This window comes from Microtus ochrogaster, chromosome 4, assembly GCF_000317375.1.
Source record: "Microtus ochrogaster isolate Prairie Vole_2 chromosome 4, MicOch1.0, whole genome shotgun sequence".
Classification (NCBI taxonomy): Eukaryota; Metazoa; Chordata; class Mammalia; order Rodentia; family Cricetidae; genus Microtus; species Microtus ochrogaster.
In genome coordinates this window covers 32,822,656-32,839,925 of record NC_022011.1, presented here as the reverse complement: position 1 = coordinate 32,839,925, position 17,270 = coordinate 32,822,656, and the positions used below count along the sequence as shown (strand labels likewise).

The 17,270-nt window shown below is 44.1% G+C and overlaps 1 protein-coding gene across 1 annotated transcript; it reads right to left on the bottom strand.

Moving 5' to 3' along the window:
• Positions 1–3,347: 3,347 nt before the first annotated feature.
• On the bottom strand, positions 3,348–16,903 carry Tsnax (translin associated factor X). Its single transcript, XM_005345888.2, has 6 exons — positions 16,653–16,903; positions 16,339–16,443; positions 14,311–14,425; positions 11,873–12,003; positions 8,477–8,604; positions 3,348–5,053 (listed from the first exon to the last, which is right to left on the bottom strand). Exons 1-6 carry the CDS (start codon positions 16,666–16,668, stop codon positions 4,676–4,678), a joined length of 873 nt encoding a protein of 290 aa, XP_005345945.1. The 5' UTR covers positions 16,669–16,903; the 3' UTR covers positions 3,348–4,675.
• Between the last annotated feature and the right edge of the window lie 367 nt (positions 16,904–17,270).

The following is a 17,270-nucleotide window of genomic DNA, read 5'->3' as shown; positions in this document are numbered from 1 at the left end:
CCCTGGGCTCGCAGCTCCAAAACTGGCTACCTGGGAGTTCTAAGTGGTGGCGACCCAGCTCTTCCTTCCTGCAGATCCATGCCATTAGGATTCTGCCATCTGAAGAAGCTGCTCTTTGGTCATACACACATGCAAGTACTAAGTGATACCCCAGAGAAGACAAGGCAGGCACAGAGGCATCTACTGACATTATGGACAAGGAAAAAAAATTCTTGATGTTCTTCATGTTCCTAGGGCTTGTTGGTTTTCTGAACTTACGGTCTCGAACATGTTAAGCAATAGCTCTGGGGTATGCAGTCCCAACGTATTTTTCATTTGTGTGTGTGCCCCTTTGTGTGTGCATCATGAGTATGCAGATGCCCATGGAAGTATCCCTAGAACTGGAGCTACAGATGGTTGTGAGCCGCCATGCTGGTGGTGGGAAATGATCCCTGGTCCTCTGCGGGAGCAGCCTCTGCAGAGCCATATCCTCGGCTCTCCTCTACCCCTGCCATCTTAAAGCAGCTCTGTTTTTCAAAGGATTACTGAAAAGGGTTACAGTGAGACTTCTTCCAGGAGAAAATAAAATGAAAAAAAAAGGGGGGGAAGGACTTTACACCTACATGTGAAGGTGGCATAGAGTTGTGCCTCACCTGACAGAGACGTGTCATCGGGCGTGTTGCTACTGTGGGAACAGTTTGAGTATAAACCCAGAAGATGCCAGTAGCTGATGCTATTTTATGGGACCTGATCGACATATTATGATGGTAACTACTGCAAAATACATTTCTCCTGAAACAGACTCTGTATACAGAAAAAAAAAAAAAAACCCAACAGTTTTTAATCTCCAAATTAAAACCAGTGGTTCTATTTTAAAAGGGGGAGGGCAAGGGACACAGTGGGGAACATTTGCTCAATGGGATTTGTATTGTCTTTTAAAAACTAAAGGCTGGGTGTGGTGGGAAGCACATACAGTCCCAGCATTTGGGAGGCTAAGGCAAGAGCATCACAAGTTTGAGATCAGCATAGAGTAAGAGAGTACATAGGCCAGCCTGGGAAATTTTGCAAAATTATATGAGAATGAAATATATGTATGTGTATACATATATATCCATTTGTATGTATATATGGATATATACACATACATAAATAAAAAGACTGACACTATTAACTAAAAAACTCAAACAAAATGACTGATTCTAATATATATAAATAAAATTTAGCAAAATGTATAATCAAAAAATGATGGAAGGACTGAGAAATGGCTCGGCTACAAAGCACATGCTGCTCCCCTGGAGCACACAAAAGCTGGGAATGGTAATAAATGCCTGATAAGTTTCTGTAACCCTAAAACTGGAGGAGTGGAACAGGGTAATTCCCAGGGCTTGCGAGCCAGCCGTGGTAGCTGAATCAGTAAGCTTCCAGTTCAGCGACAGATTATCTCAAAACATAAGGTAGAAGAAGTTGGAAAGATGGCTCAGTGCTGTTTTTCCAACTGTTTGTAACTCTAGTCCCAGGGGATCCAAAGTCTTCTTCTGGCCTGCATTAGGCATGCATGTGGTGCACAGATATACATGCAGGCAAAACTTCGATACACATAAAACAATAGAATCTTTAAAAAGAAAATGGGCTGGATACGGTGGAGCACACTTTTAATCCCAGCACTCAGGAGGTAGGCAGACAGATTTCAAGGCCAGCCTGGTCTACAAAGCAAGTTCCAGGACAGCCAGGGCTACACAGATAAACCCTGTCTTGGGGTAGAAATGGGGGTGGTGGTGAAAAAAACTGAAAAATATAAAAATATCCTCAACATTAACCTTCCGCCTCCACATACATGTAAATATGCGCCTGCACACACACAGACACCACTGATTAGTGCTTTTCCTTTTGGCTATTTATATATTCTTGCTGGATCGAACTTATCATATAATGTTGTTCTTTGCAACAAGATAAAAATAAAGTCTATTAATCCCAGCACTCGGGAGGCAGAGGCAGGCGGATCTCTGTGGAGTTCGAGACCAGCCTGGTCTACAGAGCTAGTTCCAGGACAGGATCCAAAGCCACAGGGAAACCTTGTCTCGAAAAAACCAAAAAATAAATAAATAAATAAATAAATAAAGTCTATTTTATCTACTACCAGTAGCCAATCACGGACTCTCTTTGAGCTACCATGTCTATGGGGAGTCTTTTCAACCCTCTTACTTCAGTAACATGTCTTGGAATCTCACGTGGGTCTTTGTGGACAGCACAGAGCATGGAGCCATCTGCCATTTCGAGGACCAGTCTTTGAGGGTGAGCAAAGCGCCGGGTTCTCTGTAAAAACCACTCATTTAACAGACACACGATGACAACTGAAAAGAAATAAGCCACTTTTATCCCAAAATTCTGCCACAACTTGCCATGGGACCTTGACCCAGTTAGTTCCTTTTTCTAATTTTTTAATTACATTTGTATTTATTGTTTGCAGGGGGAGGGAGCATGCTGTGGCCAGTTTATCTCTTTCCACCATGTGGGTTCCAGGGATCAAAGGCAAGTTGTGAGGTTTGGTGGCAAACACCCTTACCAAATGAGTAATCTCGCCAGTCCCTACAGCCAATTTTTTTTTGTAATAAATAGAAAGCCCACCACAATTGACGATGCTGTTATTTATTAGACATGATTTAAATTTAGGTTTAAATCAAAGGAAGCATCAGGAGCAATGGCGCTTAGTCACCTGCAGGAGGCGCTGCTGACTATACCAAAGGCCCCTTTCTTGCTCCTGACAGCCTGGCTTTCCAGCCTTTGACCTGCTATTCCTTAACAAATCAATTGGGGAGTTAGGCTACTATTATCTTCCCTTCCAGGAATTGGCTTAGAGGGTTAGGGACATCATCTAGTCTGTGAAGAATGTCTTCTTGAGAGCACATGTAACTTGTTTTTAACCTTAGAGAACACAAGCAAGTCCACAGCTGTTAAAGTGTCCCCACCAACCACAAGGGAGTCGACAGCAGAGGATGGGGCGCAGAGAGCAGAAGGGAAGGGAGTCCCTGACTGCATTTCAGGCTGAGGCAAACCACTTGGAAGCCTCCTCATCTCGGGATTTGTTTTAAGAAAAACAAACCTCTGTATTAACCTAATCTATCTTAGGTTTCTCATTTTTATCCAGAAATTACATGATTAGATTTACTAAGTATTTCTCAATGCTATCAAACAACAGATTCAAGAATGGGTTAGCTGGAATAGAAAAGGTCCTAACCACCAAGCCTGACATCCTGAGCAGGTCCCAGCACCTGCACGGTGGAAGGAGAGAACCGACATCCACAGCTGTTCTCTGACCTCTACACATGCTGTCGACATTTTTAAAAAAGTTAAACCAAAGAGCTTCTGTATTTTAATATTTTATTCAAAATTTGTTTTAAGTTTCTGTAAAACATTCTTCAATTCATCATTTTAACATTATAAATTCAACTTGAAGTAGTTGAAAAAACAAACAAAACAGGCAAAGGGACGGACTATAAGCAAGCAGGAGAACAAAGCCCACCGTCACCAGGACAAACAAACCTAACTTATCAGGCTTGTATGCACTATATTTTCCTTCCAGTAGTAATATTTGGAAAAATTATGCTTTCAAAGAACCAGCGCTTACAAATAGATACTCTTTCCAAAAATAAACCCAGCATCTAAGCCCTAAATGCGCACAGAACTAGTTGGAAGCAGTGGTGGTGTCAGCCGGCAGGTCACACTCACGCCTTCACACCACAGATGAGCTCTCACGGACTGGGTAGGTGAACTCCAAACCTCTGGCTCCTCCTCTGTGTTGGCAATTGTCTTATTGCTAAATTATACATAATTCATTTTCTTTGGCAACATTATTGGCTAACACCAAGGGACAAGTATGAAGGTTTGGGCTGTCAGCATTCCAACCATGGTAGCTGTTCTACTGTGATTTCTAAGAGGTGCCAGACTAGAAAAGCCACCACACCTAACACCAGGACCACGGGCCTACCTGCTCACAACTAGAGACAAGAGTAGAATTACTCAGCAGCACTGGTGAAAAACAACGCCAGCTCCAATTCCTCACATCTGCGATAAAGGGAAAAACTAAGTGGAGAAATTAACATCTGGATACCATCAATTTTTTTTTTTGCAAAGTTACTTTGAATAAACTCAAAGTGGTCTGAACTTGTTCAAAATTTTGCATGAATTCTCATTATAATAGCACTACAAGCCTAACTTATCGGGCTTGTACTTAAAAATACTGATATCTTACATTTTTAACTTTTTGTTCCATGTACTAAGCCTATTTTAAAGGCTTGCCAATGATACTGCCAAGAAACTTCCAACAGGAAGCTCACTTCAGAAGTTTCACTCCATTTTTTTCTCCATATACAGAATCACCCACTTAAGAGACTTCCTCTGAAATATGTCACTCCAAGTTCAAAGTGAATTAAAGTAGGTGTGGCAGAAAGTGCTACAGGAAGCATGTTCACATAACAATAAAGCAAACACCAGGAATAAGCACATATGCAAACACTGTATGCAAATGCTCGTGAACGTAAGAAATGTTCCTGAGGACAAACTTATACATAGCTGTAAACGACTTCAAACTAGCACAACTAGAAACATCTACAAAAGCCACAATAAAGTCAAATGCACACTCAAAACAGTCTCACCAACTGGCCTCCCAGGAGCTCCTCAGAAAGCAGAGTGCAGCTGCTTAAGAAATGCTCTCTTCCTGATCAATCATCTCTGTTTTAACTGAAAACACATCTGCCAGCATATGTTTGGGAATCTCTGAGCCCCGGACTTTAAGGGCGTAACAGGCGTTCTCCACTTTGGCCAGGCTCTGCTTCAAGGTGTACAGCTTCTTAGAAACCTCATAGGGCCCGGTGTTGCCAATGAAAGAAAACCCATCATAAACCTGGCGTAAGAACTGGCTCACTTCAAAGGGGGTGTCAATGTCCCCATTCCCCACACTGTTAATGCACATCCGCATCAGTTCTCCAGTTAGGTCGGCCACTCCCAGCAGGTAATCAACAGGGGTGATTTTCAGTCTCCAAGTAACAAGCGGCTTATCTTGTCCATCAGAGGAGGGCTGGTAAAGACACAAAAGAAAGCCACACACAAAGAAAACACTGTGATAAAGTGAATGTATCAGGCATCACAACCATAAAGTAGGAAAACAATAACAAATCAGGCATCCTGGTCTTCCCTATGTGTTAACTATATGGCAGGGGCACAAGGAATCCAACCAGGCACTGGGTAAGGAGCTGAGCAGGTGGCATGGACGTATCAGAATAAACAAATACAACCAATGTAAAACCAATTTTGTCCAACTTCACAGTAGACGCATGCTAGCAAGGCCGACTTGACGTCACTGTGACACTCCTTATCAGACAGCAGTACGGTCCCCTCCTTCAGTCCTCTTCCCTCATCTTCGGCTGGCTGCTTTTTCACTATTCTGCACTGCCCATCACAGTCTGCAGCTGTACCCAGTTCTTGTCAGTGCCTCCATCTCCTACCTCTCATGCCCAGCAAATCAGAATCTTGAATCAGTGCTGAGATCTTTGTCAGCCCTACACTAAGCAGCTGAGTACAAGTGAGTTTAGAAACAGTAATCATGTCTACAGACTGTAGAGTTTGAACTACTGCAAGTTACTCACCAATCCTTTTAGTTATTCTCCAGTGGTTTTCTTTATTAGTTTATGTGTATGGGTGTTTTGCCTTCATGCATGTCTGTGTACCAGGTTCATGCCTGCAGCCTTCAGAGGCCAGAAGAAGGCATCAGATCCCCCTGGAACTGGAGTTACAGATGGTTGTGAGCCTTCATGTGGGTGCTGGGAACTGAACCAAGTTCTCTGAAAACCCAGCCCATCTTTCCAGGCCCACTCTCAAATATAGCATGGTTCCTTCCTATATGTCCTTCCTGTGTAGCCTCTTCAAACACTAGTCCAGGTCTCTGGTACTCTCCTCTGTGCCCTATTCAATCCCCAAACTCTTCAGTTTCAGGAAATGAATTAGCCTAACTTCACAGACTCAGTCACCTCATGCTGCCTCTCAACTATCTTTGTAGTACCACAATATCCTTACCTATATTACAGCCCCCTCCATCGTCACCTTCCATCCCCCAGTCTCAAAGGACACAAATCTTTCCTCCTGTGTGAACTTAATTTACAAATGACCTTGACTCATCTCCTCCCACCTCTTCCAGGGCTCTGCCTCATAACATACTTGTCTCTTGGCAAGTTTTATCATCTCTCTCTAAACTTCAAGTTTCCTCCTCTGTAAATAGGATTGTGTTACCTACTTCAGAAGTCTTTTATGGATTAAATAAGACAATATTCAGTAAATTCTTGAATGCATGATGTGCAGCCCAAGAAAACATCCCATAAATGTAGCTGCTACCATCACCACCTCCATCATGTGCCTCTCTCTGCATGAGTTTCTTTCTGGGAGTGATACCTACACTGTAACCAATGCACGCGGACGTGGCCAGGTGAAGCAGGAAGTGCATTGGGGCAGTGGCCTGCAAAGGCACACAGGAGAGAGCCGTGCTGTGTTTGAGGGACTAACGAAGTGCCTGTTCTAAGTAAGTTAAAGTGCAGGACAGACTGAGTCTAGAGACACACATGCAGGACCCCACACTGAGGAAGTTGTTGAGTCTCTGAGAACTAAGTACAGAAGTGGCAGATGGACTTCTATTTATTACTGTGATTGCTGCGCACTGATCTCAGTCCTACTCAGACGCCTCAGAGAGACCTTGTGGCCCAATGGCCATGACAGAACATGAGAAACAAGGCCTACTGACAGCAGGGGTAATGAGAGCCAGGTAGTAACAGAAAGAGGAAGCCCCCAATGCCTGCTTCCTTTTGAAAGCACATCCATCATAAAGGTTTCTGGGGATTCTGCGAACTGAGACTGGTGTTTGTTTGTTTGTTTGTTTGTTTTAGGAAAACAGGAAGTTATAGTAGATGGAAGAGGAATGCATTTCACATGCCACTCAGAATATATTTCAGAAAATAAATAGTCTGTTATTACACAGAAGGGGTCTTGGTTGTAAGCTGACTTTAGAGAAATAGGCATGTTAAAAAATAAACAAATTTAAGCCGGGCGATGGTGGCGCATGCCTTTAATCCCAGCACTCGGGAGGCAGAGGCAGGCGGATCTCTGTGAGTTCGAGACCAGCCTGGTCTACAGAGCTAGTTCCAGGACAGGCTCCAAAGCCACAGAGAAACCCTGTCTCGAAAAACCAAAAAAAAAAAACAAAACAAAACAAATTTAAAGTTAAATTTGTCAAAATAAAATCTGCTTCCTGGAAACTATCAGCAAGGTTAAAAACTGCGTAAGGTACGATTTTTCAAGATGAACACCCGAGTGTTTAAGAGGACGGTGACATCACTAGTGGGTCAGGCAGAACGATTTGGACAAAGCAAATGCTTCCAAGGCTCCCTCCCGGCCATTACGCAGGCCCTGCTCTACGAGCTGACGAATGGCTATTGCTTCCTCCACGCTTCTGCTTGTCTGACATCCGTCATAGACATTTTTTAATGATTTTGACAATATTCTCACAAGTCAAGTTAAAAGAATTTTTTTTTTTTTTTTTTTTATCAAATTTTCAGAATGTCCTGTCCCAAGAATCCAGCACTAAAGGGAAAGTTCTTAGTGAATGCAGACACATCTCCTGTGAGAAGTGCATCCGGGTCATAATCTCAAACGCCCTGAAAGGGCACACATGCTCAGTCTGTCGTCCCCCCCACTGTCTCCCGCTGAGGTAGAAAGGAGGCTGCTCTCCCTACTTCCCACTGCCTCTCCTGAGAACACGGTGGACTCCTGGGAGTGAGTCCCTCCCGTCCAGCCAGGTTATCCTGCATTCTCACATTTTATTTCATGTCTGGAAATTCTGACGTCTAAGTTTCTTTGTCCACCTGACTGAGTGGTGTTTTTAAAAATTAATAAAAGGGGGAAAAAGGAGTGGAAAAAATCCTGTTTATCTTAATACATGTGAAAGAAGAGATCAAACGTCCACTTGCTTGCCTGAATGTTGTATGTTCAAATCCAAAAGGGGAAAGAAGTACCTCGTAAGTAAAACTGCAAACACTCTTTCCTGAATTCAGAAGAACTAGGCAATGCCTATGCACATATGGTAGTCTGATGACAAACAGCTCTCACCACGTGACAGCTCTGTTGTAACAATGAACTGCTGTCAAGTATAAACACTGCTTAGTTAAGAGACCTTTGTATGTTAAACTCTTTCATAAAGCCCTTTGAGGTAGGTGCACACACCAGGGGTCCCTTACATACCCCTCCCAGCGGACTTCAAGAGCACAGCCTGGATTCTGAACACCCTGCTGCATGTGGCGAGTTTCTTACTCCTTGAAGCCATGTGACTCTTCTTCTGTCACCAGTGGAGACACTTAAGACAGTGCTTCCCTGGTGAGACCTAGCAAACCAGCTTCAGGAAGCCAATTCCCATGCTGCTGTATAAATTATATAATGAAACATGATTTTAAACCCTCACCGTCTTGCTTTCTTTCCCACTGTCTTCTGTGGTGAATGTCAACTGCTTGTTAATCTCTTCCACACTGATTAACGAACGAGTTCTGATGAAGTGTTGAAAAGACACAGCCTCCACATATTCTTGCAGTCCTGAAAAACAGCGAAGAAGGCCACTAGGAACAAGCACCAAATTACAAGCGTGTCACCAGAAAAAGCTAGAAGTTACTTATCACCTAGCATGATAAAAGTGTTGGATGTCCCTGCAGACTGTATCAGCTGAGGCAGGGCACACACGCACTCCTGGGCCTCTATACCAAGGCCCGTCTACGGCAGCTGGGATGGTGATTGGGGCACATGTCCTGATCACTAATGCGTGCCTTGCACATAACAGGCATAAATAATAAAATGAGGAAACGTAAGATCTGTGCTATCTCACAAGAGTTCAAGGACACCTGGCCCCAGACAGAGAAGCACTCCGGGTCACATGTAGGTAAAAGGATGTTTAAACAAGCTATGTTTCAACTTGATGAAAAGGACATCCGTTATGTTCAGTGTATAATCCCCAAGGTGAAAATTTTCAGCCCACTGCCATACTCCAAACAATGCCTTCCCCTGTGCCTCTACCTTGGAGGAAATCCAAAAGGAATTATTTACAAAACCTGCTTCCAGTAAGAGAGAACTCTGGAGGTTGCTTTTATGCAATTTGTTCTTTTTTACTTCATTCCTCTGTTAGAACACACACAGGGAAACCCAGTTAAAGGCTTCTGATTCCTTTTATTGATTCTCATTGTACTGCCACACACATTCAATCTTATTCGACACCAAGCCTAGCCTGAGGGTGAACACATGAGCAAGTTCAACCTGCTTTGCAGGATTTTAATGCTTTTCGTAGAAAATTGTTAACCACAGGTACAAGCCCCAGAGGAATGGAAGGTCATGCTCATACAAAGACTTGTAGGCAGATGTGAATAGCAGCATCCCTCATAAGAGCCAAAAGTAGAACAACTCCAATGTGCATCAACTGATAGACAAAATGTGGTCTATCCATTCATGATTACACCATAACAAGAAAGTACTGGTGTGTGTTACCCCACAGATGAACCCTGAAACATGAAACCATGATGCTATGTGTCCATTATACAACCTTATTTTGTGATATGTGCAGAAGAGACAAGTCCAAAGAGACAGTGAATTAGTCCTTGCTAGAGGGACTGGATCAAACAAGCTATACTGCAAGTAGCTGCTGTCTGTTCCAGAAGGCAGAGATTAAGTTGGTACAGCATGTTCAGAACAGAGTAAGAAGTGTCATCCTTATCAACACAATGTTACAGTGTCCAGACTAAATTGTCAACTTTCTGAAACAGGATTTCAGAAAAGCGAAGGGATGTTTAGAAATGAACCTGGAGAAAAATACTGGAGAAACGGGACTGAAATACCAGGCAGGAGGACACTGCAGTAGTACACCCTGTCAGTCATCTAGAAAATGAGTCTATTTGTGCTTTGTAGTCCTCAAAATTTTAAAGAGATTTTTCTAAGTTTGTAGTATAGAATACAGATTTACCAAATTGTGATTAAATGGTCCCCAAAGTATTTACTGAACCATTTCCCATTTAAACACAATTTGAGGTTGAGGCTGACTTCGGGGACTGTTAGTCCTGTACTAGGTTTTACCTGATATTAAAGTCAGTAGGTTCAATTGAGTCTGGAAAAAAAGAGACCAAAGATGACCTTCATCAAAACTCCCGTGAAGCCTCAATTTCCTTACGCATAAGTGGTAGAAATAATTTAGAAGCTACAAAAGCAAAACCTGTGACTGTAAAGAAGAATGAGTATGTGTCTCCAGCAAGACCAGCAGAGAAGCTCAGGCACAGGGATGGACACCTTGACCCCAGTTCATGGCCAGGCAGGCAGTGTAGACATTATCTGTTTTAAAAACCAAAAATATCGCCAAGCGGTGGTGGTGCACGCCTTTAATCCCAGCACTCTGGAGGCAGAGGCAAGCAGATCTCTGTGAGTTCGAGGCCAGTCTGGTCTAAAGAGCGAGTTACAGAGCAGGCTTCAAAGCTACAGAGAAACCCTGTCTCGAAAAACCAAAAATAGGGCTGGAGAGATGGCTCAGAGGTTAAGAGAACTGACTGCTCTTCCAGAGGTCCTGAGTTCAATTCCCAGCAACCACATGATGACTCACAACCATCTATAATGAGATCTGGTGCCCAGAACACTATATACATAATAAATGAATTTAAAAAAAAAAGAAAAAGAAAAACCAAAATAAAGAAAAAAAAACAAAATTTCTAACTGACCACAAACACTCATCTAACCCATCTTTCACATTCTTGAATAAATTAATTAAAACACTGGTAAGCAATTATTACACGTGTAAACATCTCAAACCATAAGTTTCAGTGATATAGACTAAACTAAAACAATACAAAAAAATTTTTTTAAAGTGTTCCTTTAAGATGCAAGGGATTCCCTGACCTGTTAACTTCTCAACAACAACAAGAAGCCACACACTTCTTAAGTAGCTTATGTCAGGCAACTAACTGCACATTTGCTTGTTCAGCCGTCCCTCTCGACAGGTCAGGCTACTCGTACCCAGTGTGTACCATTGAATGTACTGCTGAACACGAGGCCACTGCCTGCACTCACACACCCTCCCGGGGAAGCATCCTTTCTACCTTCAGCATCGTGTTCCTTTAGTTCAATCCAGAACTGCTCTATCTCTAAGCCAAAGGAGTGTCCTTTGGAGCAACACCAGGGCAAGCACTCACCAAGTAAACTGGTGGCCATTCCTGAGCATCATATTGTCAACACTGCAAACACACTTCATTCCTGAGCATCATATTGTCAACACTGTAAACATATTTCATTCCTGAGCATCATATTGTCAACACTATAAACACATTTCATTTCCCTACGTTTAATCTAAGTAACTTTTTAAGTCACAGATAAGAGCTTCTTTTGACTGCTTCATCCTAAACTTAAGAATAAGTATCACTGCTTCTTCAAATCAATAACTTCATTTTAAATCCAGGAAAGTAATGCATGCTAAATATGCCAATACTTGGGAGGCAGAGGCAGGATTAAGAGTTCAAAGGTAACCTTAGCTATCTACAGACGCTAAGGCCAGACTGAGCTATGAGACTGTCAAAACTTCATTTTAAAGACTTCATATGGGACCAGTGAGAAGGCTCAGTGAGTAAGAGCACATGCCACCACACCTAATGACCTGAGTTCAAACACTGAGACCCACATGGTGGAAGGAGAGAATCAATTTCCATAAGTTGTTCTCTTCCCTCCACACATGGGCCCCGGCATATGCACGTGCACACACACACACCACACACACACACTGGTGTGTAAGTTAGTGAAAACTGACATATTCACACAGCACTCTATTAATTCTGAGACTCACCTGTGGTGATAGCTCGATGGAACTGGTGCATATCTTCTCCTGAGAGCTCTTGGGCGACCTGTAATATTTTCTGTCTGACACCATCCAGTTTAATTTCTGATTCAGTCAGTATCTCCTCTATATCAGGAGCACTATAAAGACATTAGGAATGTTGAAAACATCAGCCTTGTGATCAAAACTAACTATAAGAAAAACCTTATTCATAAAAAAATCAACTTCTGTAGCTGGCTGCTTCCACCTAAAACAACTTAAAAAAAAAAAAAAGTCATACAGAACAATGGTTTCAACCCTGTAACCAGGCACCATGAACATGGGACAGGACAACAATCAGGGAAGTGAGGACACACCCGATGTCCATCTCAAGGCTTGGAAGAGTTTCCAAGTGATGATGTAGGAAGAAGCTCGGCAGAGCCAGACTCGGCCTGAGTTGAAAAGTTGAAAGTTTAAGGTCAAGAAAGCCCAACGTAAGCCGGGCGATGGTGGCGCACGCCTTTAATCCCAGCACTCAGGAGGCAGAGGCAGGCGGATCTCTGTGAGTTCGAGACCAGCCTGGTCTATAGAGCTAGTTCCAGGACAAGCTCCAAAGCTACAGAGAAACCCTGTCTCGAAAAACCAAAAAACCAAAAAAAGGAAAGCCCAACGTGCAGGGCAGAAAGCCAGGAGAAGCTAAAACACTGACAGAACTTCAGAGCTCTGCACCACACAAGGGACTTCCTCAAGTCTCCCCCTGAGTATAGGTCACTGTAGGCAAGGACTAAAACTGTGGCCTGGCACCCAAAGCCACAAAGGAACCACCCAGAGAAGGCTGGCCAAACAATTCCCATAGCCTACTGACAGCAGCAGCACACACTACAGAGATATTAAAGGAAAATTATTCCAGATGGAACTCTGAATCCATGTGCCAAGGAATAAATGACATTAGAAATAGTTACTGCAGGAATAAATATACAATCTGTTCCTTGTTTCCTAAACCATGCTGTTTAAAGTAAAAACAATGTGTCCTGGGGATAAAATACTGAGGTGACAATGGCACAGGAAGCCAGGCTGAGACGGAAAGACCACTCTACAACATATAAGCTGCTGGCCCTGATGTAACATGACATGGGAGCGGCCCTTACTTTAGCACTTAGGAGGTGGATGAAAGATTGTAAGATCCTACCTCCAAAAACAATTAAAAATATATAATTAATAAACATCAAAGGAACCAGAAACAGACTGCAATGAGCTGAAAGCTGAATGAGAAATTAACCATATTTTCAAATCTAATATTAAATTTTTTACATCAACCGTAACTTAAGTGGGTAACAGGTTCCAAAAGATAATCCAGGTGCTGGAGAAATGGCTCAGTGGTTAAGAACACTGGCTGTTCTTCCAGAGGACCTGAGTTCAATTCCCAGCACCCACATGGCAGCTCACAACTGTCTCTAACTCCAGTTCCAGGAGATCTGCCATCATCATATAGACATGCATGCAGGCAAAAACCACCAATACATAGAGAATAGAGATAGTTTTTTAAAAAAAATCCAAAATTTAATGTATTTTCCTCAGACTATCCTTATACACACAATATATATGAATATATGTAAATGAATGATCTAAACAGAGTATGAAATCCTTAGGTAGGCTAAAAGTAAGAATTTTCCCACCTATATGAAACACTGCTTTGGGGGCTGGGGAAATGGCACAGCAGTTAAGAGTGTATACTATCGCCGGGCGATGGTGGCGCATGCCTTTAATCCCAGCACTCGGGAGGCAGAGGCAGGCGGATCTCTGTGAGTTCGAGACCAGCCTGGTCTACAGAGCGAGTTCCAGGACAGGCTCCAAAGCCACAGAGAAACCCTGTCTCGAAAAACCAAAAAAAAAAGAGTGCATACTATCTTCACAGAGGACCAGAGCTCACTTCCCAGCACCCATGTGGACTGGCTCACAACTCCAGGGATCTGATTGGCTAAATATTTTTTAAATTATTTTATGTTTATGGTATTTTGCCAACATGTACATCTGTGCACCATCTGTGTGCCCAATGGAGACCAGAAGAGGGCATCAGATGTCCTAGAACTAGAGCTGTAGACGGCTGTGAGCCACTGTATAGGTGCTGGAACTGAGCAATCAGTGCCCTTAACCACTGACCAGTCCCAAATATTAATTTTTTAAATGTATATACTTGTATTATCTGATACTGTTTAAAATCCAAAATATATTCAAACATCCATTATTATCTATTGAGATACAAAATATACAAATACAATGCATCAGAAAGCAAATTTATTTTCTAATTATATTTATTTATGTGTGTATCTGTGTGTGTGCACACTCATGTTCCGTGTGTATGGAGGTCAGAAGCCAACTGAGGTAATCATAGTTGGTGACAAGCACCTTTACTCACTAAGCCATCTCCCCAGCCCTTCAAATAACAAATTTCAAAGATGTTTACCCACCTTGTAATCCTATGGAGAAGAAAAATTGTCCTCTTACTTTCAACAGTTATATCCCGACTTAGCTTCACGAGCCTCTCATATTTATCATGCCTCGCGTCCAGCTCCTGCTGAAATGCTAGAACACATTGTGATGACCATGAGCGTTCATTCCTGACTCACAGCTGGTCAAACACAGAAGGCACATGCCAGTGCGGATGCAGCCAACACTGCAGTCGTCTGCCTCCACGAAGACTCAACAAGCAGAACATAGAGGCCATGACAGTAACTCTCAGAACAAAGACACTGAGCCCTCCCCTCTAGCTGTGATGCACAGGAACACGGGCTTCAGAATCCCTGGAGGCTTGTACAGAAACCTGTAAACTATTTTAAAGTGACATTGAATAGTAAGGGAATACTACAAACCACCTTACTGTCGTCTTCAGAATATCACTGTCAGGGTGTAGTCTCCTACAAGGCTGGGGACAGGGTTCAGCTGGTAGGGTTCTTGCCCAGCACGCGCTAGCTCTGGGCTTAGTCCTCAGCACTGCATGGAAACAATCCCCAGAAGACATACGTACTTGGAGGGTCACTGATCTCTCTGTGCTCTTTCCAACGTGGCTACGCTGAATAGTAAATCTTTTCTCTTTTCCCTATAAAAAGGGCACGGTGGCAGAGGCCTGCACAACCCCCACTCAGGAGACGGGGGCTGGAGGATTAGAGTTCAAGGTCATCCTTAAGAGACCAGTCTGGGCTATTAGACCCTATCTCAATAATGATGATAATATCTGGATTTTGCCTAATATTATAAATGCTGTCAGTCTGATATTACAAATGCAAAGTTAGATGACGCATAGTCTCAAGGAGATATAGGTATAAATAACAAGCAATTAAGTAAAATACAGTAATAATAAAATAAATACATGGAGAGGGTTTAGGGAGAGAAATTCATCTTATGAGTGAATGGATGGAAAATTGAATGAACGCAGTGTTCGTCAGCAAGGAACTGCTTAAGTTGGGTCTTGAAGAGAACATGGTCCACTGGATGGTAATGAAAGCACTAAGTCAGAAGCAAAGAACTAGTAGCCCACAAGAGAAACAGGAAACCAGCAGGGACGCTGGAAACACGCAGCTTGTTTTCATTTGGTCTCCAGTCACATGCTCTGCTCAGTGCGCTATGCAGATCACTGTAGGCACTGTGTGCTTTCAAACTGTCCACAAGTTAGTGAGACCCTTCTCTTTACGGGTGCAACCTACTTCCTTCTCCTAAACATGAAGCAGTTCTTCATTTGCCTTGCTTTTAACAGATGCAATGTGGCAAATACAGTCTGTATCCGGAAGCCCTGACTATTGTTCCCATGAAGATGCTAACATCAGTGAACAGGAAAACTGTTTCACACTAAGCTGGGCGGTGGTGGAGCAGGCCTTTAATCCCAGCCCTCGGGAGGCAGAGGTAGGCAGATCTCTGTGAGTTCATGGCCAGCCTGGTCTACAAGAGCTAGTTCCAGGACAGGCTCCAAAGCTACAGAGAAACCCAGTCTTGAAAAAACAAAATAAAAAAAAAAGTTTCACATTAAATGTTACTTTATACGGAAATATGCAACATTCTTTACAACTGTCTTGTACGTGACATCTTCTCATGGAACATTTACTAGCTAGCATATATATTTATATTTAGTGTGTTAGACTGAGCACAAAACTTATTTTGAGGTAGCACTTTGCACAGAATAGGAACTGTTAGTAAATCTTGTCTTACATGTACACAGGTATTCACAATCCCCTTAGTCTATTAACTTGGTCATGTTGATCCTGATACCTAAACCTTTGGAATACGGATTTTCAGAGCCGACCTAGCACCAACACAAACCAATCAGAAAAAACTAAGCTTCAAATCTGCATGGCGTAATTTCTATCTTGTTTCTTTGTTTTTAAGGCAAGGTGTCACTAAGTAGCACTTGCTAGCCAGGATGTCCTAAATCGTTGAGAGCCGCTTTTTGGCAACATTACGGATACACGATCGTTACAGTTCTAATTCTCTTTATGGAAACTTACATTTGAAGGCCAACATCACCGGCGAAGACGAACTGACATCCTTCCCTTCCCTCCTTTGGTTATGCGGGAAGTTGTCATGCTTCCTCTTCCTGAAGCCTCCTGGTCCTTACGTAGAAAAGAAGATGAGCTGGATTGTGCCCTTCCATTGTCGCCCTTGGACAGCCCGTACCCCTTCCTCCCGTGGCACCCGTAGGGCCTGGCCTCCCGGGACGCCTCCCCGGCCGCACGGGACGTGCCCAGGCCCTGGGATCGGTGACAGCCGAGCGAGCGGGGCACACGAGGCCCAGCCCCTCCCCTCCGCCCCGGCCCCGCACCTTCTTTGCCGCTCATGACCGCGGGGCCTCAGCTCGCACACGCAGGGACCACCGCAGCCGCCGGGCCGGCTCGGCGGGCGAGCCGAGAGGTTGTCGCCGGACTCCGAAGAGCGCTACAAGAGCCGGTGGTGAGCAGCACAGGGTCCTCGTCGTCGTGGGCCGCCGCCGCCACCGGAAGCGGAGCCTTCCCGCAGCCTTCCGCCACGGAGCAGCCGGAGCCGCGGAGTTCCCTCGACCACGCACACTTCCGGCGCGGGCCTCCGGAGCCGCGACTGGTGCGCCGCTTCAGTAGCGTGCATTTCCGGCCGCGCACACTTCCGGCCTGTGTCCCAGAGACACGCGTCCCCGGCGCGCACCCTCAGCCGCGCGCGTTTCCGGCGTGCCGGGCCTTGACCACGAAGATGGAGAGCCCACCTGCGCTATGGAGGCGGGGTGCGGGCCGAGCCTGGAGCTCGGCGGGCTGATTATGGTGGGCCTCCCTTCAGGCCTCTGAGCAGCCTCCTGCATAGACACATGCGTGCTACTGCAACACTCTGGGCGGGCCTGGAGGTGTTGGCCTTAGCCTCAGTTTCCCCCTCCGTCAAATACGGGTGGTGATCACCGTGAGGTTCGAAGAGA